The 25584-nt window shown below is 40.2% G+C and overlaps 1 protein-coding gene across 19 annotated transcripts in view; it reads left to right on the plus strand.

Annotated features, from left to right (window-relative positions):
• The window catches only part of LOC133643381 (R3H domain-containing protein 2), a 134787-nt gene extending 111395 nt beyond the window's left edge, over positions 1–23392 (plus strand). For 9 of the 19 annotated variants that reach the window (XM_062037906.1, XM_062037907.1, XM_062037905.1 and 6 more), the window contains 8 exons: positions 2522–2679; positions 4139–4278; positions 4607–4707; positions 9573–9742; positions 9832–9976; positions 11469–11563; positions 11699–11783; positions 21894–23191. In XM_062037906.1, the coding sequence (XP_061893890.1) occupies positions 2522–2679; positions 4139–4278; positions 4607–4707; positions 9573–9742; positions 9832–9976; positions 11469–11563; positions 11699–11783; positions 21894–22252 (1253 nt within the window). In that variant the 3' untranslated portion in view covers positions 22253–23191. Of the gene's footprint in view, positions 1–2521; positions 2680–4138; positions 4279–4606; positions 4708–9572; positions 9743–9831; positions 9977–11468; positions 11564–11698; positions 11784–21893; positions 23193–23232 lie in introns of those variants that run through there. The other 10 variants (XM_062037916.1, XM_062037914.1, XM_062037917.1 and 7 more) reach the window with 6 other exon arrangements.
• The last annotated feature ends 2192 nt before the right edge of the window (positions 23393–25584 follow it).

Consider the following 25584-nt stretch of genomic DNA (forward strand, 5'->3'; position numbering starts at 1 on the left):
TGTTCAAAAAGAGTCTCTTGGAGAAGTGGCTGACAAGTTAGCAAGTGTCGCTCGCATCGCTGACATCACCGTTATTGTTTACTGAAGCAGAGATGCTGACTGTGCGTTATGATAAACATTCTTGTTTTTTATCCATAGACTAATCAGATTTAATTTTGTATCATCCATAGCAGGGGTGTCAAAAGTGTGGCCATTTGCGGCCCACAGCTAATGTTTTAAAGGCACATTCTAAAAATACTATTAAAGGCCTACTGAAATTAAGTTTTCTTATTTAAACGGGGATAGCAGGTCCATTCTATGTGTCATACTTGATCATTTCGCGATATTGCCATATTTTTGCTGAAAGGATTTAGTAGAGAACATCGACGATAAAGTTTGCAACTTTTGGTCGCTGATAAAAAAAGCCTTGCCTGTACCGGAAGTAGCGTGACGTCGCAGGTTGTGGAGCGCCTCACATCTGCACATTGTTTACAATCATGGCCAGCAGCAGCGAGAGCGATTCGGGGAGAGTGAAGGATTAGAGGGCAGTGGAAGCGATTCAGATAGGGAAGATGCTGTGAGAGGCGAGAAAGCAACGATTACCCCATTAATTTTAGCGAGGATGAAAGATTCGTGGATGAGGAAAGTGAGAGTGAAGGATTAGAGGGCAGTGGAAGCGATTCAGATAGGGAAGATGCTGTGAGAGGCGGGTGGGACCTGATATTTAGCTGGGAATGACTAAAACAGTAAATAAACACAAGACATATATATACTCTATTAGCCACAACACAACCAGGCTTATATTTAATATGCCACAAATTAATCCGCATAACAAACACCTCCCCCCTCCCGTCCATATAACCCACCAATACAACTCAAACACCCGCACAACACACTCAATCCCACAGCCCAAAGTACCGTTCACCTCCGTAAAGTTCATACAGCACATATATTTCCCCAAAGTTACGTACGTGTCATGCACATAGGGGCACGCACGTACGGGCAAGCGATCAAATGTTTGGAAGCCAAAGCTGTACTCACGGTAGCGCGTATCCAACTCAAAGTCCTCCTGGTTGTGTTGCTGTAGCCAGCCGCTAATACACCGATCCCACCTACAGCTTTCTTCTTTGCTGTCTTCATTGTTCATTGAACAAATTGCAAAAGATTCACCAACACAGATGTCCAGAATACTGTGGAATTTTGCGATGAAAACAGACGACTTAATAGCTGGCCACAATGGTGTCCCAATATGTCCGCACAATCCGTGACGTCACGCGCAAACGTCATCATACCGAGACGTTTTCAGCAGAATATTTCGCGGGAAATTTAAAATTGCACTTTACCAATCTAACCCGGCCGTATTGGCATGTGTTGCAATGTTAAGATTTCATCATTGATATATAAACTATCAGACTGCATGGTCGGTAGTAGTGGGTTTCAGTAGGCCTTTAAACAAACAAAAACATAACAAAAGTGGAATAAAAAAGCTTACAGGTGAAATATAATTTAGAAAAAGTTGCAATGTTGACTAATAAAACAAAGCTGCTTTTTTTCTTTTACTGTCATTGCTCAAAACATATTGAAAATCAATGTTTTTATGAATTATTGACCTATCCAAAGCTCTGATTACTTCACATCAAATATTCCTCTTTGAAAAATACTTTTTGGAAAGATTTTGCATATTTTGTGTGTTTGCCATAAAAAAAATATAGTTTTCTTTGACAAAAAGGGGCAGAAAACAAACACACAAAACAACATAAAAAACAAACCAAAACGTAGAATTGAGGAATAGATCTGAAGTTGATGTAGACTCCAGAGATTTAAGCGTTAAATAAATAATGTATGTATGCCCTGGCACGCCAATATCATCATTTCATGACCCAAGCAAAAAACTTTTTACACTTTTATACTGAAATAAATACATCTACAACTTATTAAATACAAATATAGAAAAAACTTCCAGCAGCGGTAAAGTTTAGATCGATGAAGGAAAGAAAGTGAATGAATGTTTATAACTGAATACATGCATACAAATGTGTTTTCTTTTGTATTGTTTTTTTTATTGAATTAAGTAACGTTTATGACAACCTTTTTCCAGAACACAATATAGAATGTGAGATATAACAGCATAATGCATACATTTATCATTTGTTTTCAAATTGCTTACAAAAAAGTGGCACCCCAACAATTTACTATGGGACCCTATTTTGAAAATTCCTAGCGCCAACACTTGACTGTGGGTTTTTTCATTAACTGGAATGGCGAGAATGACCAATGGAGTTATTTTCCCCTTCATGGAGGTTGCTTGTGTGTTGATAGACTATTGACACACCCGTTGAACTGTAGTTCTTAGTGAAGGTTGGCCAGTTCCACATGACTTTTGGTCAGCTCGACCTTTATCTACGGTTCTTGACAGGCAAATAAGTAAAGCAGGAAACTACAATGATTCTAAACATCTAAGTATTCTTGCAACTGGACCATGAGGGCTTTGTAGCATCATTGTGTCCCCCATCCTAGTTCTCAATTTGTTGTCTGTCAACAGGTCTCCAGACCATGATGCCCAGCCAGCAGCCGAGTTACCAGGGCATCATAGGGGTGCAGCAGCCCCAAAACCCTGCTCTGCTCAATACCCAGAGAGCTGGCATGGGAGGGCAAATGCAAAGTATCGTGGTTCAGTATCCACAGATGCCATCCTATCAGGTACCAAGTTAGCCTAGTACGCAGGTGTCCAACTCAAGGCCCAGGGACCAGATTTAATGTGGTTTTGTGGCCATGTTAAGAGAAAATGTTTCTTCCTTTTGGCAGAATATGAACGCCTTAGAAATCACTAGCTTTGACTTTGGTTCTTCTCGAAGAGGATTACACAATATGTTTCCTTATCTATGCACTCCCACACACATATTATTAGTGATGGTGTCATGAAGTGCAGCCTGTAAAGAGAGTGAAGGAGGAGAATGTATGTCACATACGTCAAGTTAGCTCTCAGTTTCCATTCCTGGCAGGGCAAAGTTACCTCTTGACTGTTTCGACATATAGATAGCTTGGTTCTCTCTCTCTCAGCGCTGGTATTTCAATTGTTTGTACTTATTCCTGTGTTGTAGAATACATTGTTAAACTTTAGTTCTAGTCACCTCTAATCATTAGACAGTGTAAAATAAAATAATCTGGGATGACTCAACCCTCCTAAAAGCCACGTCATTCTTTATGGCCCGCTACATCATTTAAATTGGCCGGTAAAAGTCTGGAAATAATAAAATATTTTCTAGCTAAATGTAGTTGTTCTTTCAATTTTGACCTGAAAAATGTATGGCCTGCAATTGCATACTATATGTTCTACACCAAGGGTGTCAAATTCATTTTAGCTCAGGGGCCGCATGGAGGAAAATATGTGCCGGATTATTAAAATCATGGCATAAAAAAAAAAAAAAAAAAAAGCCAACTTCAGATTGATTTTTTTGTCTTACTTTGGCCAAAAATAGAAGAAACACATTCTGAAAATATTACAATACAAATATATTAAAAAAATACCGGCAACGGTGAAGTTTAGATCCATGAAGGAAAGAAGAAAGTGAATGAATGTTTATAACTGAATACATTTACATATGCATAACAATTTGTTTTCTTTTGTATTTTTTTTAATGAATTAACGTTTATGACAGCCTTTTTCCAAAACACAATATAGAATGTGAGATATAACAGGGGAATGCATACATTTATAATTTTTCAAAACGCTTACAAAAAAGTGGGACCCCAAAAATGTACTGTTGGACTCCATCTTTATGACTTAATGGGGTCCCTGGGACCCCATTTTGAAAATTCCTAGCGCCAACACTGATGGAGTATTGGTGCGTGCAAAACAGCAGCAGGTGACTGTGGCCTGCGGGACGCTTCTACCACTAATCAAATATCATCCCTTGGGGCTATAGATCATTCATTCGCGGGCTGGATCTGGTCACCATGACTTACAATTTCAAAGCAAGTTATTCATCAGTCTGTTAGTAAAACTTGTAAGAATCAAAATCAGTTGCCTATGCACATTTTGTAACAATGCTGTCATATAGATTAACTGTTACAATCAGCCTTTGTTAAGACTTTTCATTTATTGCGAAAAAACGAGTTTGACATTGCTGGTCTAATCCGAAGTACGCTTCTTCTTCAGGTGCCAGTTGCGAATGAGAATCAGCAGGTGGTGCAACAGCAGTACCAGCAGCAGGTCATGGTGCCAGTGAGCCAGTCAGTCCAGGGCCCTATGCCTGTTTACTACAGTGTTATTACGCCCACACAGCAAAATAGCACAAGGTATGTAATAATTGGCACCCTCGACTATATATTTATAGAGTCAAGGGACAGGGTTGTTTTTTTATGTAACAGTACCGCCTGCTGGACAAAAAGCTAATTGTGTTTGTACTTCAATGTCCAGCCCTTAATGATAGAAATTAATCTGCAATAACCATAAAGTTGAGTCATTATCTTGCCACTTTTGTTTGTCTCTAAAATGCTTCAAGTATGTTATGTTGTCACCTGCTTAATTCATGTTTGTGTTTGTTGTATAATGATGTCCACTGGACAAAAATGTAGGTTGTATGAACGCATGTTTATCATTTATTTCCTTTTTTTTTTTTTGCAGCCCATCTGTAGGTTACCTGCAGCCCCCCAACTCTGAACAGTATCAGATCACACCATCGCCTTCCCCATGCAACCCTCAACAGTTACAGCAACAATATTCAGGTAACAACTTTTCAGGAAAACAGTAATCTGTTGGGAGCAAAACCACAATGTCTCTGCCCTTTATTGTCTTTTAGCTCTTCTGCAAATACCAACCTGTAAAATCAATAGTTTTAAACCTGACGCAAACATCACTAACATTGCAGTTGCAAAAAAACCAAAAAACCGTGAGAAGGTTAACTCGGGGAAAGTTTAGACAAGCACACATAAGATGCAATGTTTGCAAGTAGATAATAAATACAGAATTAGGGATTACCTAAAAAAACACCAATGACCTATGCACAGTCTTGGCCATCTGTGAATGACCTAATGCTTTTAACCTCTGCTCTGGTTATACAGTGTATACACTAGGCTTTACACAAAATCAATTAACATCCGAATCGCGATTCTTATTCATTCCGATCCTAAAGAAACCTTTTTTTATTTTACTATCAATCAATCAATGTTTATTTATATAGCCCTAAATCACAAGTGTCTCAAAGGGCTGTACAAGCCACAACGACATCCTCGGTACAGAGCCCACATACGGGCAAGGAAAAACTCACCCCAGTGGGACGTCGGTGAATGACTATGAGAAACCTTGGAGAGGACCGCATATGTGGGTAACCCCCCCCCCCCCCTCTAGGGGAGACCGAAAGCAAAAAGGGAAACATTATAAATACATTTTAATAAGGAGCAATTTTAAAAACTGTTGTTATGCAATATTCATGCATCCAGAAGCAGTTTCTCTAACCTATAACCTGTTTTTGGTAGAAAAAATAAATAAATAATTCACCAAATAACACACTTTTAAAATCAATAATTGTGTTGAATCTAACATCGATTCTGAATTCAATTTTCACCCGAGGAATCTGAATCAGTTTGAATCGTTAAGTGCTTAAAGGTTCAGAATCAGATTTATTGGCCAAGTATGTTTAACACACCTGACTTTGTAGACGGTGCTCTCTTTGTTCAATACAAAAAATAAGGAAAAACTAACTCCTCACACCCTAAATATACAGTATCTAACAAAAATGAGTACTGAGTTCACCCCTCAAATTTCAGCAGCCATTTTGTTTTATCAATACTATACAAGTTAAACTTGGATATCATTTTGGGTTGTTAGCATGAAACAATTATAATCCCTTGAGTACAGTTCACAGGGAACTTGTCCAAATTGTGGCCAAAGTGTCAATATTTCATGTGAGCAGTTGTCATCTTGGACTGGCACGTGGAGCAGTTTCATAAAGGAGTAGATTATGCTATGTTTCACAAATTCACAGTGCATGTTAGTTTATTTCTCTCAATGTCCCACCAGCACACGTGCAGCTATAGCTACAATTGATCAAATGAAGCTCCAACTGTTGTTTCGTTTAATCGTTTAAAGTGTGGAGCAAATAAAAATGGATAAAATCTAGACCACATGGAAGTTGCCACTCAACCGCTGCAATAGAGCGTACATGAAAGCGGTAGTATATTTTTAATTTTTAATTTTTAATTAAAAAAAATAATTAATGTTAAAAATGCAATTTCAATGTTGTTGATGTGCATTTACTTTGAAAACAAGAATAAAGGTTATGGCAAACAGAATATTTTTTTGTTTATTTCATTTAAACCTTTTTATAAAAGTCCCATTGCTCAATTATTCAAAATAAATAATGGATTGATTACTCGATATAAAAAAAATAAATCGATAGCTACAGCCCCAGTGTTGTATACTATGTACCGGTAGATGAGTATCTAAACAAAATCATGGCAAAAAATACAATTTAAAGCACAAATATTCATTAATTTGAAAACAATTTATTGTACCACCTAAACTCAACTTTAAATATAAGAAGCTACTTAACCAACAGGAAGCAATACGTGAAGATAGGAGAACAAACGTCTACAGAGCTGAATATATCTTGTGGTGTACCTCAAGGATCAATACCGGGACCAAAATTGTTGAATCTTTAAATAAACATTTGTAAAGTTACAAAGGACTTAAAGTTAGTATTATTTGCAGATGACACAACTGTGTTTTGTTAAGGAGAGAACACACAAAAGCTAATACAAATAACAGAAGAAATGAACAAATTAAAAAGATGGTTTGACAAAAACAGACTATCTTTGAATCTCAGTAAACTAAAATAATGTTATTTGGTAACAGTAGAAGAGAAAGTCAAACACAAATACAAATAGACAAAGTAGACATTGAAAGGGTGAAACAAAACACATTTTTGGGTGTAATAAAAGATGATAAAATGAGCTTGAAACCTAATGTAAAAATATACAACAATAGCAAACAAATATTCAATTAGAATAATAACATAATGAAATAAGAATAACAATTATTCGCGACAAAAGAGGAATTTAATTATGGAATGAATTGTTTATAAAACTGCTATGATATGAAAATTGGTAGGATTGAATAAGCTCAACTTCTTCCTACTCCTTTCTGGACTTGCTGTAAAAACAACTGGAAATATGTGATGCATTACATTGTAATTTTTTTGTATGCATGTCCGAAATAAACTGGAACAAACACATTTTTCAAAGAACAACCAGATAGAAATTAGTAACAAATACACAACAGTTAATATACCGTATTCTCCGCACTGTAAAGCGCACCTAAAAACCTCCAATTTCCTCAAAAACTGACAGTGCGCTTTATAATCCGGTGCGCCTTATATATGGACCAATATTGAGCCACAACAGGTCTCGCAACTACGGTAACTACGCCGACTTCATTTTCCCCCTTCTATGGCTGCTTACCGTAAAAGAAGAAGAAGCGCTTCTTCTTCTACGGGGGAAAATGAAGTCGGCGGCTGCTTGCGCTTCTTCTTCTACGGGGGAAAATGAAGTTGGCGGCTGCTTACCGCGGAAGAAGAAGCGCTTCTTCTTCTACGGGAGAAAATTAAGTCGGCGGCTGCTTGCGCTTCTTCTTCTACGGGGGAAAATGAAGTTGGCGGCTGCTTACCGTAGTTGCGAGACCTAAACTTTATATAAAGACCCAAAAATGGCTCCTATTAAGAGACACGCTTATGACGTAGAGTTTAAACTCAAGGCGATCAGTCACGCAGTACAACACGGGAATAAAGCAGCAGCGAGAGAATTTAACATTAACGAATCAATGGTGCGGAAGTAGAGGAAGCAACATGATGACCTGCGCCAAGTAAAGAAGACTAAACAGAGTTTCAGAGGGAACAAAGCGAGATGGCTACAGTTGGAGGACAAACTCGAACAGTGGGTTGCTGAACAGAGAGCAGCAAGTAGAAGTGTCAGTACAATCATTATTTGTTTTGTTGACATTCCCTTTAGCGCAGCTCCATCTAATGGATGCATAACCTAACCCCAGCCTCTACTGTAGCGTCTATTCTATGCGCCTTATAATGCGGTGCGCCTTATATATGAACAAAGTTTTAAAATAGGCCATTCATTGAAGGTGCGCCTTATAATCCGGTGCGCCTTATAGTGCGGCAAATACGGTAATAGTAACAATAAATTGAAATAATACAAATATTTAAAAAAAAAAAAATTCAGTTTATTTGTTTTTTTACTTTCCACACATATTTTACCACCATAGAGCATGTGCTTTTTGTGTCATGAACACAATTTTATCAAAATCAAATCAGTCAATCAAAATGTATTCATATAGCCCTTAATCACAAGTGTCTCAAAGGGCTGCACAAACTCACAATGACATCCCCTGATCTAAACCCACAAATGTTTGTTAATTAAATGCAAAAATCTCACATTTATTGGTACAGTACATTTTTGGACAATTTTGATCAATAGTTTAAGTCAAAGCATAATAATTTTGTAAATGTATCAATAAGTATATTGTGCTTGTGTAAGGTACTTTTTTTTGTATACCTTTAGTCAGACTGGATGTGCTCAGCGCTGTTATTGTGAAGGGGGAAGCGTGCTGCTGTTCTAAGCTTCAAGCTGACAAATTGACGATAGAAATAGAGAGAGCCTTTCGAGTTGCGACTGCTGTCCTGTTTGCACATTGATCTTACATCGATGATGTCGTTCACAACACAAGCAGGTTAGATGTGTTGTGGATGTATGGATTCTTTTTGCTGACTATATCTTTGTAGTTTTATTGTGTGTTTTCCAAGTGGCCGTCTTGACATTGTTTAGTTTAGAACGTGTTTTGGGTATGATTGAGTGGTCCCAGGCGCATTATTTTCCTAAACAAATGTTACTTTTCCTCACAAAGATTTCCCTCACACTTAATATACATTTCTTTGATATTCTGCGTTTAACAGCGGATTCTGTTTTATTGGCTAATGTTGATTCTGTCTGCGGGTACGTTAACGCGAAAGTCATATGGCCTTACTTTTTTAGCGATGATATATTATGCATACTAGCGCTGAGTCAAATACAAAGTAGCAACCATGGTGAGATCCCAAACTTCTTGTAGAGGTGGTCTTTTTCACTTTTTCTCACTTTTTCACATCGTTACAAGCTCAGGAATTTGCATGCATTTTGCACGGCCCAATTGTTTGTTTGTTTTTTACATTATAATATTTTTATGATGATGAGAAGCCCAAATCGAGATGAATATTTGATTAATTGTCCAGCCTAATACCCAACTCTTGCCATTAGGGAGAAGAGCATTATTTGTATTACGTCATTTCTGACCAGTTACGTTAAATTGGACAATTCCTGATAATTTTTCATGGCACACGAATATGCCATGACCCAGTGGATGGGAATGTGGTCTAATCAAGGGATGATCACAACTGGAATTATTACAATAGTTTGTGTTTTGTTGTTTCTTAGCAACACACCTAAACAGCCTTGTGGACATCATTAATGCTCATGTTTAAAATTAGAATCCTTGGAATGGCTGCAATGTCATTTAAATATGAGACAACTGTGCATCTATCTGTCGTCAGGAATTCCTCCTCCTGGTCCTGGAGTCATGGTCATGCAGCTTAGTGTCCCTAATGGATCGCAGCCTTCCCAGAACCCTCCGCTAGTCCAGTGGAACCCATGCAAATACTACAGCATAGAGCAGAGACCCGGAAAGCCTGGGGATCTCTACAAACCTGACAATACTTCACAGGTAAACCAGAACTTACTCAAACAGCACTGTGGTTTCACTATAAGAGTATATAACTTCAGGTACATCTTCTATCTTCTTCTTGTCTCCAGGCTAGCACCCAGCTGACAAGTCCTCTGCCCTCGCCGACCCAGTCTCCTACCCCGTCTCCCTCTGGCAGCGTCAACAGTGTCTGTCCAGGCCTTGGACCATTACCCCTCATTCCCCAATTCCCACGGCCGGGTGGGACAGCTCAAGGTGTGACTTGAAACTACTTTATTACAAATGCAAGACACCAGCTAAGAGAACTTATAAATGGAATTGCAGTAGTTCTACTTTTAACAGTGTGCAAGGGGGTGATGTTCAGTTCATGGTCATGTAACACACACACACGTGTTAGTAAACCAACAATTCTGTCCTCTAATCTGACGAATGACATTGCATTGTCAATATGCACATGCTCTTTCCCCTATTTTCTCCAAAGTAATGATTAAGCCGTGCTTCACCTCTTGGGGTCACACGACTGCCTCTTTAAACAATCTCTTTAGTTATACATGCACACATTCAAGTACCAGTCAATGCCCTGGGAATGCAATGACCTGGATGAATGACAATATTTACAGACCGACATGCACGCAGCAGCAACTCCACTTCTCCTAAAGGGGAACTGCACTTTTTTATTTTTATTTTGCCGATCGTTTACGATCATTATGAAAGACATGAGGGCAGATGGATTTTTTTTAATACATTCTAAATATTAATTAAACGTAAATAAAAGTCCGCTTACAGTGGAGCCAATGGGAGGTCCTCTATTTCGCCCATTAAAATCTATTAAATAACCATTCAAAAAACGCCAAAAATATTCAATTTACATTTTTTGACTTGAATACTAACAAGTATTAGTGATATTGTTATTATAAGCGCTAACGCAGACAAACTAGCGTCGCCGTGATCACTACTGTGTGTCCCAATGTTTACATCATCGAGTGGTTGCTGCATTCTTGCGGTTCCCTGCTCCTTGGAAATTTATTGTAGATCATAAATCATGCATCTCACCTGGACAGGAGAAGTCTTGACGAGGTAGGTTCACAAGTTGGTTCACTTTGACAGCCATTTATTGCCCGGAAATGGCGAGAAAGACACTAAGACCTTTTAAGGGGAACTGCACTTTTTATCTGATCACTCACAATCCTTATATAGGACGAGAAGCACACATATATATTTATATACTGTATATATATATATATATATATTTTTTTTTAAATGCTTTTTTACTCAGTGACTTTGTGGTTAGAGTTTCTGCCCTGAGATCGGTAGGTTGTGAGTTCAAACCCCGGCCGAGTCATACCAAAGACTATAAAAATGGGACCCGTTACCTCCCTGTTTGGCACTCAGCATCAAGGGTTAGAATTGGGGGTTAAATCACCAAAAATGATTCCCGGGCGTGGCCACCGCTGCTGCTCACTGGTCCCCTCACCTCCCAGGGGGTGATCAAGGGTTATGGGTCAAATGCAGAGAATAGTATCGCCACACCTAGTGTGTGTGTGACAATCCTTGGTACTTTAACTTTACTTTAACTTTAACTCCTAAATAAACATTAGCAAAAGTCAGCTAACAATTGAGCCAATGGGAGTGCAGTCTCCCTTTTAATATCAGAGTATTATTTACACGATCTCCCATTGCCTTGTCTGCAGTCTATGCGATCAGCGCAACTTGTAATAAGACACTTATTCTTGTCATTTGTGTTTAGGTGACGGCCGCTACTCTTTATTAGGACAACCTCTCCAGTACAGTCTGTGCCCTCCTAGCCTCATGCATGGCCAGTCTTCATACAGTTCCCATCAGGTCAGTAGACCCTCAACTTCCTCACCTTTTTTGTTAATCCAATTGTTTTTCCTCTTCCATCAAGATCTCATCTAATTGTTTGTCGCCACCTAGTATCCTAACTGTAATATTTCACTCATACTGCTCTGTGTGCAGGGCCACGGCGTGATGAAACTTGGTGCACGAGGGAAGAAGCAAACACTCAAATCTGCATCCACAGATCTTGGCACAACAGATGTTGGTGAGTTTGTTTGGTGTTATGTTTTATAAAATAAGCAATAGCGTTGGGTTAATAGCATCACTTTGGTCCTATTTTACATATCATATTTTTCAACACTTTAAATCTCAAAGATTCCACCAAAAGTGTATTGTGCAAAATTTAGCGTTGATGCTGGAATTTAGACTTTTTAAAAGTACTTATAGTAATCCTTACTTTGTCTTCTTAATTGAACAATAATGTAGCACATTTGTCAATATCAACAAGTGTGAAATAATTCTAGTTGCATATCACTTACACATACAAAGTCTTCAAGGCAGGAGCATATTATTAAGTATCCAGTAACAAACTTGTTTGCATCATTCAACTTACTGTGTTAATTCATTTAAAGGGGTCATGTGATTATTTTTTTCTACATTTAAAACATTTCCTTGTGGTCTACATAACATGTAAGGTGGTCCTATGGTCAAAATTGTGCATAGATTATTTTTTACAGACCGTCTTCAAGCCGCTTTCTGACCGTCCCTTCATGATGCGCCGTTTTTGAGCAGTCTCATTTATGTGGCTCCACTTTGACGCGTCTCCTCCCTACCATCTTGTTGTAGTTTATAGCGCTTCCATGCCAAGTCCAGTATTTCTCCCAGCTTGCCAATATACTTGGGGCGTTGTGGGCGTGGTCAATATGACATCGTCATACAATTTGCACAACCGTCGATGATGCTAATATTTTCTATTAAAAAAAAGGCTAAAATAATTTACTTATATTTAAAAGCAATCTGTGCTATTAGTAATTGGTATTAACATAATGTTTTGTATATTCTATCGTTTTGCTCGGTTTTTATAATTATTGTTATTGTACAATGTAAAACAGGTCGTATACCTGGTCTTATAAGTAGGGCAAGCTAATATTTGGCTATTGTCTTAACATGAATACAGTCTCCAATAACAGATACAATATATAAGGATGCTAGATTTTACAAAGAAAGTCACTTAAAAGTAGAGATGTCCGATAATGACTTTTTTGCCGATATCCGATATTCCCCAACTCTTAATTACCGATACCGATATCAACCGATACCGATATATATAGTTGTGGAATTAACACATTATTATGCCTAATTTTGTTGTGATGCCCCGTTGGATGCATTAAACAATGTAACAAGGTTTTCCAAAATAAGAGAACAACTTCAACTCAAGTTATGGAAAAAAGTGCCAACATGGCACTGCCATATTTATTATTTAAGTCACAAAGTGCATTATTTTTTTTAACATGCCTCAAAACAGAAGCTTGGAATTTGGGACATGCGCTCCCTGAGAGAGCATTAGGAGGTTGAGGTGGGTGGGGTTGGGGGGGTAGCGGGGGGTGTATATTGTAGCGTCCCGGAAGAGTTAGTGCTGCAAGGGGTTCTGGGTATTTGTTCTGTTGTGTTTATGTTGTGTTACGGTGCAGATGTTCTCCCGAAATGTGTTTGACATTCTTGTTTGGTGTGGGTTCACAGTGTGGCGCATATTTGTAACAGTGTTAAAGTTGTTTATACGGGCACCTTCAGTGTGACCTGTATGGCTGTTGACCAACTATACAAGGCATTTACTTGTGTGTGTGAATAGCCGTAGATATTGTGTGATTGGGCCGGCACGCAAAGGCAGTGCCTTTAAGGCACGCCCCCAATATTGTTGTCTGGGTGGAAATCGGGAGAAATTTGGGAGAATTGTTGCCCCGGGAGATTTTCGGGAGGGGCACTGAAATTCGGGAGTCTTCCAGGAAAATCGGGAGGGTTGGCAAGTATAACTGGGAGACGCAACTGCTCTGTACTTCTCTCTACGTCCGTGTACCACTCCACTCCGTACAGCGGCGTTTTAAAAAGTCATATATTATACTTTTTGAAACCGATACCGATAATTTCCGATATTACATTTTAAAGCATTTATCGGCCGATCTCTGTCTCAGATACAACTGGACAGCATAGTTATCATAAGAAGCTCATTTTTAAATGTTACATAAAAAAATTACATTTTATCCATCCATACATTCATCTTCTTCCGCTTATGAGGTCTGGTCGCAGAGGCAGCAGCCTAAGCAGAGAAGCCCAGACTTCCCTCTCCCCAGCCACTTCGTCCAGCTCCTCCCGGGGGATCCCAAGGCCTTCCCAGGCCAGCTGGGAGACATAGTCTCCCCCCAACGTTTTGTGGGTCTTCGGCGTGGCCTCCTACTGGTCGGATTTGCCCTAATCATCTCCCCAGGGAGGCGTTTGAAGGACATCCTGACCAGATGCCCTAAACCACCTCATCTGGCTCCTCTCCATGTGGAGGAGCAGCGACTTTACACTGAGCTCCTCCCGGATGACAGAGCATCATACCCTATCTCTAAGGGAGAGCCGCGCCACCCGACAGAGTAAACTTTTTTCGGCCGCTTGTACCCGTGATCTTGTCCTTTCGCTCTTAACCAAAAGCTCATGATAATAGGTGAGTGTAGGAAGAAAGACAGACCGGTAAATCGAGATCTTTGCCTTCCGGCTCAGCCCCTTTTTCACCACAACGGACTGATTCAGGGTCCGCATCACTACAGACACCGCACCAATCCGCCTGACGATCTCACGATCCACTCTTCTCTCACTCGTGAACAAGACATCAAGGTACTTGAACTCCTCCACTTGAGGCAAGATCTCCTCCCCAACCCAGACTTGGCACTCCAACCTTTTCCTGGTGAGAACCATGGACTCGGACTTGGAGGTGCTGATTCTTGTGATAAATGGAAGTCATGTGCAACGTTCCCACTAAGGTGCGCACCTGCGCAATTGCGCACTGTTCACGCGTCCTTTGCACATGGCAAATCTATGCCTCGCACAAAATCAAATAAAAAAATAAGCGCATAACAATTTTCAATGTAACTGACAAGCGGCCACGACAGAGAAAACAGTTTTTGTCATCACTGTTCAATTATTGCAATGTCTGTCGAGATGCTTTAAGGAGGACATGAATTCCATCGATCTTTTTATTGTCGGACATAAACAAATTTTATATCGAGCAAATCTGGTCATTTTCTGCGGTACAAACCAGACCAAAACCAACTTTGTCATCAGTCATATCAACAGCAGCCGCTCGCTCTTTCTCACTTGCCAACACATGCACACATGGCACTTAGCCACTGATGCGTTTACAGCCACACAAAAAGTCGGACAACTCCAACACCACACATTATGTGTAATTCCAGGTCGTTACACTGTGATTTACCAATCAAATGTGTGCTTATTCTAGTGTCATTTATGAAGAATAGAGATGGCCGATAAATGCTTTAAAATGTAATATCGGAAATTATCGGTATCGGTTTCAACCTCCCGATTTTCCCGGGAGACTCACGAATTTCAGTGCCCCTCCCGAAAATCTCCCGGGGCAACCATTCTCCCGATTTCCACCCGGACAAGATTATTGGGGGCGTGCCTTAAAGGCACTGTCTTTAGCGTCCTCTACAACCTGTCGTCGCGTCCACTTTTCCTCCATACAAACAGCGTGCCGGTCCAGTCACATAATACTGTATATGCGGCTTTTACACACACACAAGTGAATGCAATGCATACTTGATCAACAGCCATACAGGTCACACTGAGGGTGTCCGTATAAACAACTTTAACACTGTTACAAATATGCGCCACATTGTGAACCCACACCAAACAAGAATGACCAACATATTTCGGGAGAAGATCCGCACCGTAACACAACATAAACACAACAGAAGAAATACCCAGAACCCCTTTCAGCACTAACTCTTCCGGGACGCTACAATATACACCCCCCGCTGACTGCTGTCTAGGGATGATGTTCGAAACCGGTTCTCCCGGTTGTTCGATAAGAAAAGAACCAATTCCATGGACTCAAATCCCTTTTTAAGAACCGGTTCCCGTTATCGAGGCCACTATAGTAAAGAAAAAGAGTTGGTTCTTTATTCGAATCCCTGGGAACAAATCCCGTCCCACAGGAAATGCCCTGTGGCACGTCCCAGGAAATGACATAGCTCAGTCATTAGGCGGCAGATACAGAAAGCAGCAACAACAATGGACCGGAAAAAACGCCTCAAGGCATGGCTTCATTTTACAAAAAAATACGACGGGGAAACGGCTATCTGCAATTATTGCCAGGCTTCGCTCTCATGTAAGGGGGGAAGTACAACAAGCATGTTGAAACATGTTCAAGCTGCACATAACCTGAAGGTTAGAGAAAGGTGTCGTGGAGAAGCAGCGACGAAGCACGCCCCTCTTCAACCTGCAGCGCCAATTCCAGTGATAGTGCTGGTGAGTAACTAACGTTAACTGTTGCCGGTTAATTTCCATATCTGCTCACTCGTAGCCTTTAGGCTAAAATAAGGTTACCTCGTATGTCAATCCAGGATTGCAGTAATGTTAGCTAGACTAACGTTACCTAAGCATAGTCCGTGGCTAACGGTAACGTTAATGTTAGCCTGTTTGTATGTGTCTGATAACGTTAACGTTATCTTGTAGCCTACACCAGTGGTCTCCAACCACCGGGCCGCCGCCCGGTACCGGTCCGTGGATCGATTGGTACCGGGCCGCACAAGAAATATATATATATATATTTTTTTTAAATTAAATCAACATAAAAAACACAAGATACACTTACAATTAGTGCACCAACCCAAAAAACCTCCCTCTCCCATTTACACTCATTCACACTCATTCGCACAAAAGGGTTGTTTCTTTCTGTTATTAATATTTCTGTTTCCTACATTATACATCAATATAGATCAATACAGTCTGCAGGGATACAGTCCGTAAGCACACATGATTGTATTTTTTTATGACAAAAAAAGAAATAAAAATACCATACCATGGGTAACAACAGTCAATATTTATTTTATTTTTTAAATTTTTTTAGGGGGGTAAAAGTCAATTTCTTTTTTTTTTCTTATAAAATAAAAGTGAGCTTTTGTTAAACCAAATATTGTGTTTTTTTCCATATACAACAACCTATCTGGATTCGATAAGAGAATCGATAAGGAATTGGTTCGATAAGAGGATTCGATAATGGGCTCGAACTCGATCATTTCTTATCAAACATCATCCCTACTGCTGTCATTTGATTCCTATAATAAAACATTTAACTTGATATTTAGTCTGGTTTGGGACAGGTGTGGCCACAGTGCGCACGTCTGATGTTGCTCACATGTGCTCCACTGAGTCCTCAAGGAGTTTCCGCGTTTGCTCACCCACATGAACAATTAGAGGGAACATTGGTCATGTGACTCACGCATGCGCTTCCTGCGCAGGCTTAAGCGAGCACTCCCGAGCCATCGGTCCTCACCACCTTCTGCCAGGTGTGCTAACCAGCAGCATCTCTTTGTGGCACCAGAGCAGCAACGCCTCAGACAAACCCCGCATTTTCACTGGATGCGGGACAGACACTGTCTGTTTACATTCGAGTCAATGTGTCAGTTTCCACCGTCTCTGGTGCCGTTCTGCATCCCTGCGCTAAATATATGCAGAGCTTCTATATTTGCCAGACAGCCCAACACGACAGATCAATCTAGCCACAATCTGCTTGTGTGGGACAGGAAGTAGAGCACAAAATAAATTATCCAGATTACTTAAAAAAAAAAATAAATACTCCCTATTCAAGGCGGATTGTATTTTACACTTTGAAATGTCGTAAAGGACAGGGACGGACACAAAGTGAACTTGTCAAACGTTTTCTGACATCATTTTACCTCGGTAACACAAATGTATGAGGACATGCTGATTCTGGAGGTCGAAAATCAAATAATCATTTTACAGGCATATCCCGGACAACCATTTGGGGTCCGGTGTCAAAAACCAAGCAGGGGAGTCGTTAGGGGGAGTTAAATGAGGTGTGTGTGTGTGCGTGTGTGTGCGCACACAGTGCTCGTCAGGGATGATGTTACCTTTGTGTTGTTGCTGACCTACTCAGTGGCCCTGTGGTTAGAGTGTCCGCCCTGAGATCGGTAGGTTGTGAGTTCAAACCCCGGTCGAGTCATACCAAAGACTATAAAAATGGGACCCATTACCTCCCTGCTTGGCATTTAGCATCAAGGGTTGGAATTGGGGGTTAAATCACCAAAAATGATTCCCGGGCGCGGCCACCGCTGCTGCCCACTCCTCCCTCACCTCCCAGGGGGTGAACAAGGGGATGGGTCAAATGCAGAGGACACATTTCACCACACCTTGTGTGTGTGTGACAATCATTGGTACTTTAAACTTTAACTTAACTTGCTTGCTACAACAAAAAATATATAAAGTATTTGTTGTCTTTTCCATGAGTCAAGTAAAGGCCGTCACAGAAGTCCACTTGGACTGCAAAACTGGAGACGAGAATATTGCTGTTCAGCAGGCGTTACATACTCTATCTCCAATGACAGTTTATTTTTGCTTCTGCTCCTCTGAAAAGACATAATAAAGTGTTTGTAGTTTTTGCTTGGCTACAACTACCCTTATCAGGTGAATGCATGGAGATTCGCGAAATCTCATAAAAGTTGCAGCTGTTTCGATGCACAACAGAGGTGCAACAGTGTATATCACACGGTGGTGGGGATTGGCGGATGGCGGAGACGTTCCGGGGCGGCGCCGTTCAGGGGCCGTTACGCATCCAGTGAAAATCTGGGGAAAAGGGCAGTTGGAAGAGTGGTGAGAAGTGGCGAAAAGATGATTGAAGTCACACTGCCATCTCCTGGAGACCCGTCAGAACAAGCAGGGAGGACACTTCCCTCTTTTGCCTTGTGGAAAAAAGATACTTGTTATAAAACTGCAACACTTTTTATCCAAATGCCATATAAAATCCTGGAAATAGAAACATTACATAACACAGTGCAATATTATATTTCATCATGTGTTTTATTACCGTTTCATAGTATGTTTCTTCAACAATAGGCTGAGTGTAACTGTCAGGTTCAAACACTGATGACATCTATTAAACAAGACAAGAAGCAAGGAATTAAACAGAGACAGAATTAAATTTGGCTCAATTGAGGAGAAACGCTTGTACAGTGTCACCACGCTCTGACGAAAGATTGTACGCCTCCTCTTTTATTTGGACTTTCCCTGATTACCTGGCAACAGCTGTTTCTAAGGGAGGGGGGTCGTAAACAGCCATCGCCTTTGATTACAAACAGTTCAAAGAAAAGGTCGGAAAACAGTTCAAAGAAGAAGTGCCTGGAGCTTGGGCAGGTCCTGCTTTCTCTCCGCTTTGTAGTTCTCGGGTCAAGACAAAATCTTTCTGTGGATTGCAATACATCAAAGAAACAGAACACCTTCATGTTGCTTCCCATCCTACACAGTGGAGTTTTTACAAGCCTTCTCCTTGGTAGGATCAAAGACCGCTTTTGTCCTCTCGCCGGGAACTCATGGCAACACAAAGTTTTGTGATAACTTAGATACAATTATTCTGGCAGTAACTATCCTTTTTTTTACTGTTATTCTGTCTTATGAATGGCATTTTCCATATTTTGAAACTACATTTTAAAGCTGGTTTAATTTCCTTAAGATGTTAATGTTTACGTGTTTTTTTTATCATGACTTTAAAATTCTACGTAATTTCGTTCTGCCGTGCAACTCACTTAAAACAAATGTCTCAATGACAAATAATAAATCAGAATTTAGTATCAAACCAAACATTAAAAAGTGTGCAGAAGAGATCATCTATGATATAACTTAGGGGGGCTGTTTGCAACTTTCTCACAATTACATTTTTCAAAGCAAACAATGTAACAGGAACACCACTGGCTAGCTTATGTCACTGTTAGTGGTTGTTTAACAGAAGATATGGATTTTAAAACAGTTTATATTTTTCACAATTACTAAGTTTGTAATATTTTTTACTGCCCGGATAAAATGAAGCAAGGAACAATTTGCAGTCATGTTGTTATGATATAATATACATTCAATGACAGCTAAAGTAACTAACCAAATTGCTATCATTAGCTAACAACACCCAAAGCTAATGTATGTGTTAGGTACGTACGTAGTTACGTCATTACGTTCTACAAGCCGTAAGAGGGCGGGATATAACAATGGAAAGTTAGCGCCCTCTAGACATCTGTGTAAATGTTGCAAACAGCCTCCGGTTTCTGAGTGAGGTTCGTAAATCGAAAAGTTTATATAGTGAAGCAAATGTCTCCATAAACAATGTAAATATGAATACTGGGTTCCAGCCTCGACTTGTACACTTTGAACACAATATAATGTGCTATACAGTAGTGTATATCAAACAAACATAACACAAGTTTCTCTTTATGAACAAGCTGAACTGTGCTGTATGCGCTGCTCTGCCAACACATGCACACACACAGAAGTCCCTTTGGCGCCTTCATAAACCATCAGAAATCACAAAAAATTGTTAACTATATTGCTACAAAATAAACATTTTAAAAAGTTGAATCTACCCACATTAACATCTGTAAAGCTAAAGTCACACAATTAAAACTTGCTGTGGTACAAAACCTGCTTCGTCTATTCTTCCATACTTGCGAGTGCCATTAATGTACTCCTCACAAGCGATTCTTCCCTCCTTTCCGCGCTGGTCTGTTGAGTTTTTGGGACTCATATTGAGTTGGCAAAATGCAAAAAAAAAACACAGAAAAAAATGCACACACGCTAAAGGACAGATTAGTGATTAGTGCACTGCAATGTGCAGCAAGAGACGTGGAGGGCTGCGCCTCCTTACTAAAATGCTGTGCCTTGCTTTTTGCCTGCAGGTGGAACACAAAATGACCGAATGAAGCGTACGTACACAGAGACATGGTTCGCATACGGTTGTAGAGTTCGCAAATAGAGGCGTTTGCGAAATCGATGCGTTTGCGAAATCGAGGTTCTACTGTAGTCCAATTCCCTGAAAATCTTCATCTCCTCTGTGATCTCATAGTTATGCTCTTGCATTATCCGCCGCAAACCAAGGATGACGATCTCAAAGGAATTCTGGGCTGCTCTGTGGCATTCTCAGATTTTCACAATAAAATGACCCACATGCAATGTACAGTACAGGCCACACACCTTCTTCTCATTCAATGTGTTTTCTTTATTTTCATGTCTATTTACGTTGTAAATCGTCACATCAAAACTATGAATGAACACACGTGGAGTTATGTACTTAACAAAAGAAGGTGAAAAAACTGAAAATATGTTTTATATTCTAGTTCCTTCAAAATAGCCACCCTTTGCTCTGATTACGGCTTTGCACACTCTTTGCATTCTCTCGATGAGTTTCAAGAGGTAGTCACCTGAAATGGTTTTCACTTCACAGGTGTGCTTGAATATATAATATATATATGGTCCTAATATTACAAACAGCTCCTTTCCTAGGAAGTGGGTCAAGTAAACATGTTTGTTTTATCCCCTTTACAAGTTGCAGGAGTTCCTTTAATGTTATTTCTTCCAAAAGAGAGAGACTATTTTGGAGGGCAATATCTGTCGTATATACAGTACATTCATATCTGTGTTAATAGAACCCAGTTGGAGCTGGGATGTGTTGTTTTTAATCTCTTTTTTATTAAGTTTAATTTTCTTAGTAAAGAATTGCATAAAGTCACCAGTACAGGCCAAAAGTTTGGACACACCTTCTCCTCATTCAATGTGTTTTCTTTATTTTTATGACTATTTACATTGTAGATTGTCACATCAAAACTATGTGGAGTTATGTGCTTAACAAATAAAGGTGAAATAACTGAAAACATGTTTTATATTCTATCCATCCATCCATTTCTACCGCTTATTCCCTCGGGGTCGCGGGGGGCGCTGGAGCCTATCTCAGCTACAATCGGGCGGAAGGCGGGGTACACCCTGGACAAGTCGCCACCTCATCTAGTTTCTTCAAAATAGCCACCCTTTGCTCGGATTACTGCTTTGCACACTCTTGGCATTCTCTCCATGAGCTTCAAGAGGTAGCCACCTCAAATGGTTTTCACTTCACAAGTTGATGTGACAATCTACAATGTAAATAGTCATGAAAATAAAAAAATGCATTGAATGAGGTGGTGTGTCCAAACTGTGGCCTGTACTGTATTTGAATTCAGTCAGGATGTTCTAGGGGCGGGATGGAAACTTTTAGGGGGGCTAAATGTGGCAGAGAAGAGTCAAGCCTGCTAACGTGTCTCTTCAACTCTCCTCCTTGTCTCAGTGGTGAGTCGAGTACTTGAAGTAACGGACCTGCCAGAAGGGATTTCACGTCCAGAAGCTGAAAAACTCTTCAACCAGCTGTCCATGTGTGGCGCCAGGATCCAGTGGCTGAAGGAGCCTCAGGGAGGGCGAGCGGGAGGCTGCGGACCCTCGGGGTCGGGCGGCCCCATGACCTGCATGGGAGCGGTGAAGGGTGAGGACCCTGCTCACCTGTACACGGTGGTGGCCGTGTTCCCCAGCACCATGGCCGCCCAGAGTGCTTCCTTCAAACTGAACAACAGTGCAGCTAGCCTCTTCAAACTGAGGGCGGCCAAAAAGAACTACGACCTGCGTGTGCTGGAGAGAGCCAGCTCTCAGTGAGACTCTCATGCTGGTCTTGGTGTACAATTATAAAGAAAAAAAACGTGTCAAATGTATAAAAGGGAAGAAAGTGTGACTCATGAGGTGGTCGGTGTTTGCTTTCAATATTCTTTTGTCCTTTGTTTTTAATTGTTTTGTATTCATATAGCAGAAGAGCACACAAGCATGTGTTTCACCTGAAGTGTGTGCTGCCGGCATATTGAAACAAACACGTACAGGTAAAAGCATCACACACACACACACACACACACACACACACACACACACACACACACACACACACACACACACACACACACACACACACACACACACACACACACACACACACACACACACACACACACACACACACACACACACACACACACACACACACACACACACACACCAGGGTGACGAGCACATAAACAAGCCAAAACAGTCCACCTCAATGAAAGCTTTTCTTCTTCCTCACCTTCTTTTCTTCCAGCGCCGACCATCCTGCCCATGTGGCATATTTATACATTTTGGTACGTCTTTCATGCTGTTCCTCTCCTGCACTCTTGTTTGCCTTACTGCTGTTGTGGGCTTCTGTATTGCGCTGTTCTTTTTTGGGGGAGGCAGGGACCTCAATATATTTATATAAGTGATGTAAGGAATAAAGAAATCTATATATTCAGTGATTTTTTTTTCTCTCTTCCTCCCCGAGTGAAAATTTTGGCCTTTTTCTTTGTCCTTTTCTCCTTTCCTCTTCATCCCTCAACCTCACTTCTGTCCTTTCCTGCAACTTCCCTCCACTGTGTTGGCTTTTTTTCTGTTGACAGCTGTGCAGAAAGTATCAGAACATGTAGTTGAAGTGCACAATGATTGCATATGTCTACTGTAAATTTTATTTAATCTGTTATTTTTGGTTTGTTTTTAAAAATACAAAAGTTGAAAAAATCAATGAAAACTGTTGTATTGTTTGATTAGTTTCCGCCTGCTGCTTTTCCTTGCAGGTTGTTGACACAGCATAAGGATGCTGGACCCTCCTGGAGAAGCACCGCTACCTCATGGTACCAATTTAGTGGCGAGAAAAGGGTAACACACTGCACATGTTGACGTCCTGGAAGTGTGGTTTTTTGAAGTGTGCAGAAAGTATTAAAAAAATTTAGTTGAAGTGCACAACTTTTGCATATTTTTACTGCAAATTTGATTGATTTTATTTCATTTACTGATGTGGATGGTGGCTGTTCCAGGGGCCTCAGGTATTAAGCTTGTGTATGCACAAATACCTACAATACTTCATTTCTCATGGGAGAGATGAGATGTGTCGAGAGCGAAATGTGTGCTGACTCACGCTTATGGGGTGCCGAATGTAAACATTTAATTACACTTTTATAGCAGATATACTGTATTTCATACGGTTAGCTCACTTTACTTACATTTAACTCACTCTTCACACATTTAAGTGTAAATCAAATGTTGATTCTTCATGTTGAATCTAAAACTAAATGTTAAATGTACACTATGTTGCCAAAAGTATTTGGCCACTTGCCTTGACTCACATATGAACTTGAAGTGCCATCCCATGGAATTGTCCAAAATGTTTTGGTATCCTGTAGCAGTCAAAGTTCCTTTCACTAGAACTAAGGGGCCAAGCCCAACTCCTGAAAAACAACCCCACACCATAATTCCTCCTCCACCAAATTTCACACTCGGCACAATGCAGTCTGAAATGTACCGTTCTCCTGGCAACCTCCAAACCCAGACTTGTCCATCACATTGCCAGTTGGAAAAGCGTGATTCATCAGTCCAGAGAAGGCATTTCCACTGCTTTAGAGTCCAGTGATGACGTGCTTTACACCACTGTAGCCGACGCTTTGCATTGGACTTGGTGATGTATGGCTTAGATGCAGCTGCTCAGCCATGGAAACCCATTCCATGAAGCTCTCTGCGTACTGTACGTGGGCTAATTGGAATGTCACATGAAGTTTGGAGCTCTGTAGCAACTGACTGTGCAGAAAGTCTTTGCACTATGCGCTTCAGCATCCACTGACCTCTCTATGTGAGTTTACGTGGCCTACCACTTGGTGGCTGAGTTGCTGTTATTCCCAAACTCTTCACTTTTCTTATAATAAAGCCGACAGTTGACTTTGGAATATTTAGGAGTGAGGAAATTTGGATTTGTTGCACAGGTGGCCTCCTATGACAGTTCCACGCTGGAAATCTATAAGAGCGGCCCATTCTCTCACAAATGTTTGTAGAAACAGTCTCCATGCCTAAGTGCTTGATTTTATGCACCTGTGGCCGGGCCAAGTGATTAGGACACCTGATTCTGATCATTTGGATGGGTGGCCAAATACTTTTGGCAAAATAGTGTAAGTACTAAATATAAATGTAAACATTAAATCTAAATCTTGAATCAACTTAAATGTTAAATATAAGTGCTAAATATAAATGTACTTAATTTTAAATCTTAAATCAACCTAATTGTTAGCGCTAAATCTCTCGCCAAGTGTAAAAATTTATATTTATAAAATGCCAATTTGAGGCCTCTTATCCGCAGAGCCCCGCCCACGTCTTTGCCTCTCCGTGCACGACACGCCTACATCTTTCTTACTGTGGAAGAAGGAAACATGACAGATTAATAAAAAATGACTGCCAATGAAGTTGCTTATTATAAATGGTAGCTCCTTAAAAAGTTTCGACATAAACTTGCCCCTCCATTATTGGTCATGTACAATGAATGATTTCAATCTGGCAGCCTCCCAGAATCACTTAACCAAGCGTCAATTCCTCTTTTGGAAAAAACAAAGATCCATCTTTGTGCACTTTGTATCGTCCTCTTAGCCTGTTGAATGTCAATTTTAAATGAGTCTAAACTGTTCGCTTTACATCTTGACACTCTTCTTCCTTCTATTAATAGTGCAGATCAAACCGAGTTCATACGTAATAGGCACTCTTTTTAAACATTTAATTGGGTTCTTGACATATACTGTACATTCCAGAAATACAATTAAACACTTGTCAAATGTTTTTTCTCCCCAAAACAAGTAACCCACTATATTATGCATATATACAGTACAGGCCAAACGTTTGGACACACCTTCTCATTCAATGTGTTTTCTTTATTTTCTATTTACGTTGTAGATTGTCACATCACAACTATGAATGAACACATGTGGAGTTATGTACTTAACAAAACAACGTGAAATAACTGAAAACATGTTTTATATTCTAGTTTTTTTCAAAACAGCCACCCTTTGCGCTGATTTCTGCTTTGCACACTCTTGGCATTCTCTCCATGAGCTTCAAAAAGTAGTCACCTGAAATGGTTTTCACTTCACAGGTGTGCTTGAATATATAAT

This window comes from Entelurus aequoreus, linkage group LG26 (assembly GCF_033978785.1).
Source record: "Entelurus aequoreus isolate RoL-2023_Sb linkage group LG26, RoL_Eaeq_v1.1, whole genome shotgun sequence".
Taxonomy (NCBI): domain Eukaryota; kingdom Metazoa; phylum Chordata; class Actinopteri; order Syngnathiformes; family Syngnathidae; genus Entelurus; species Entelurus aequoreus.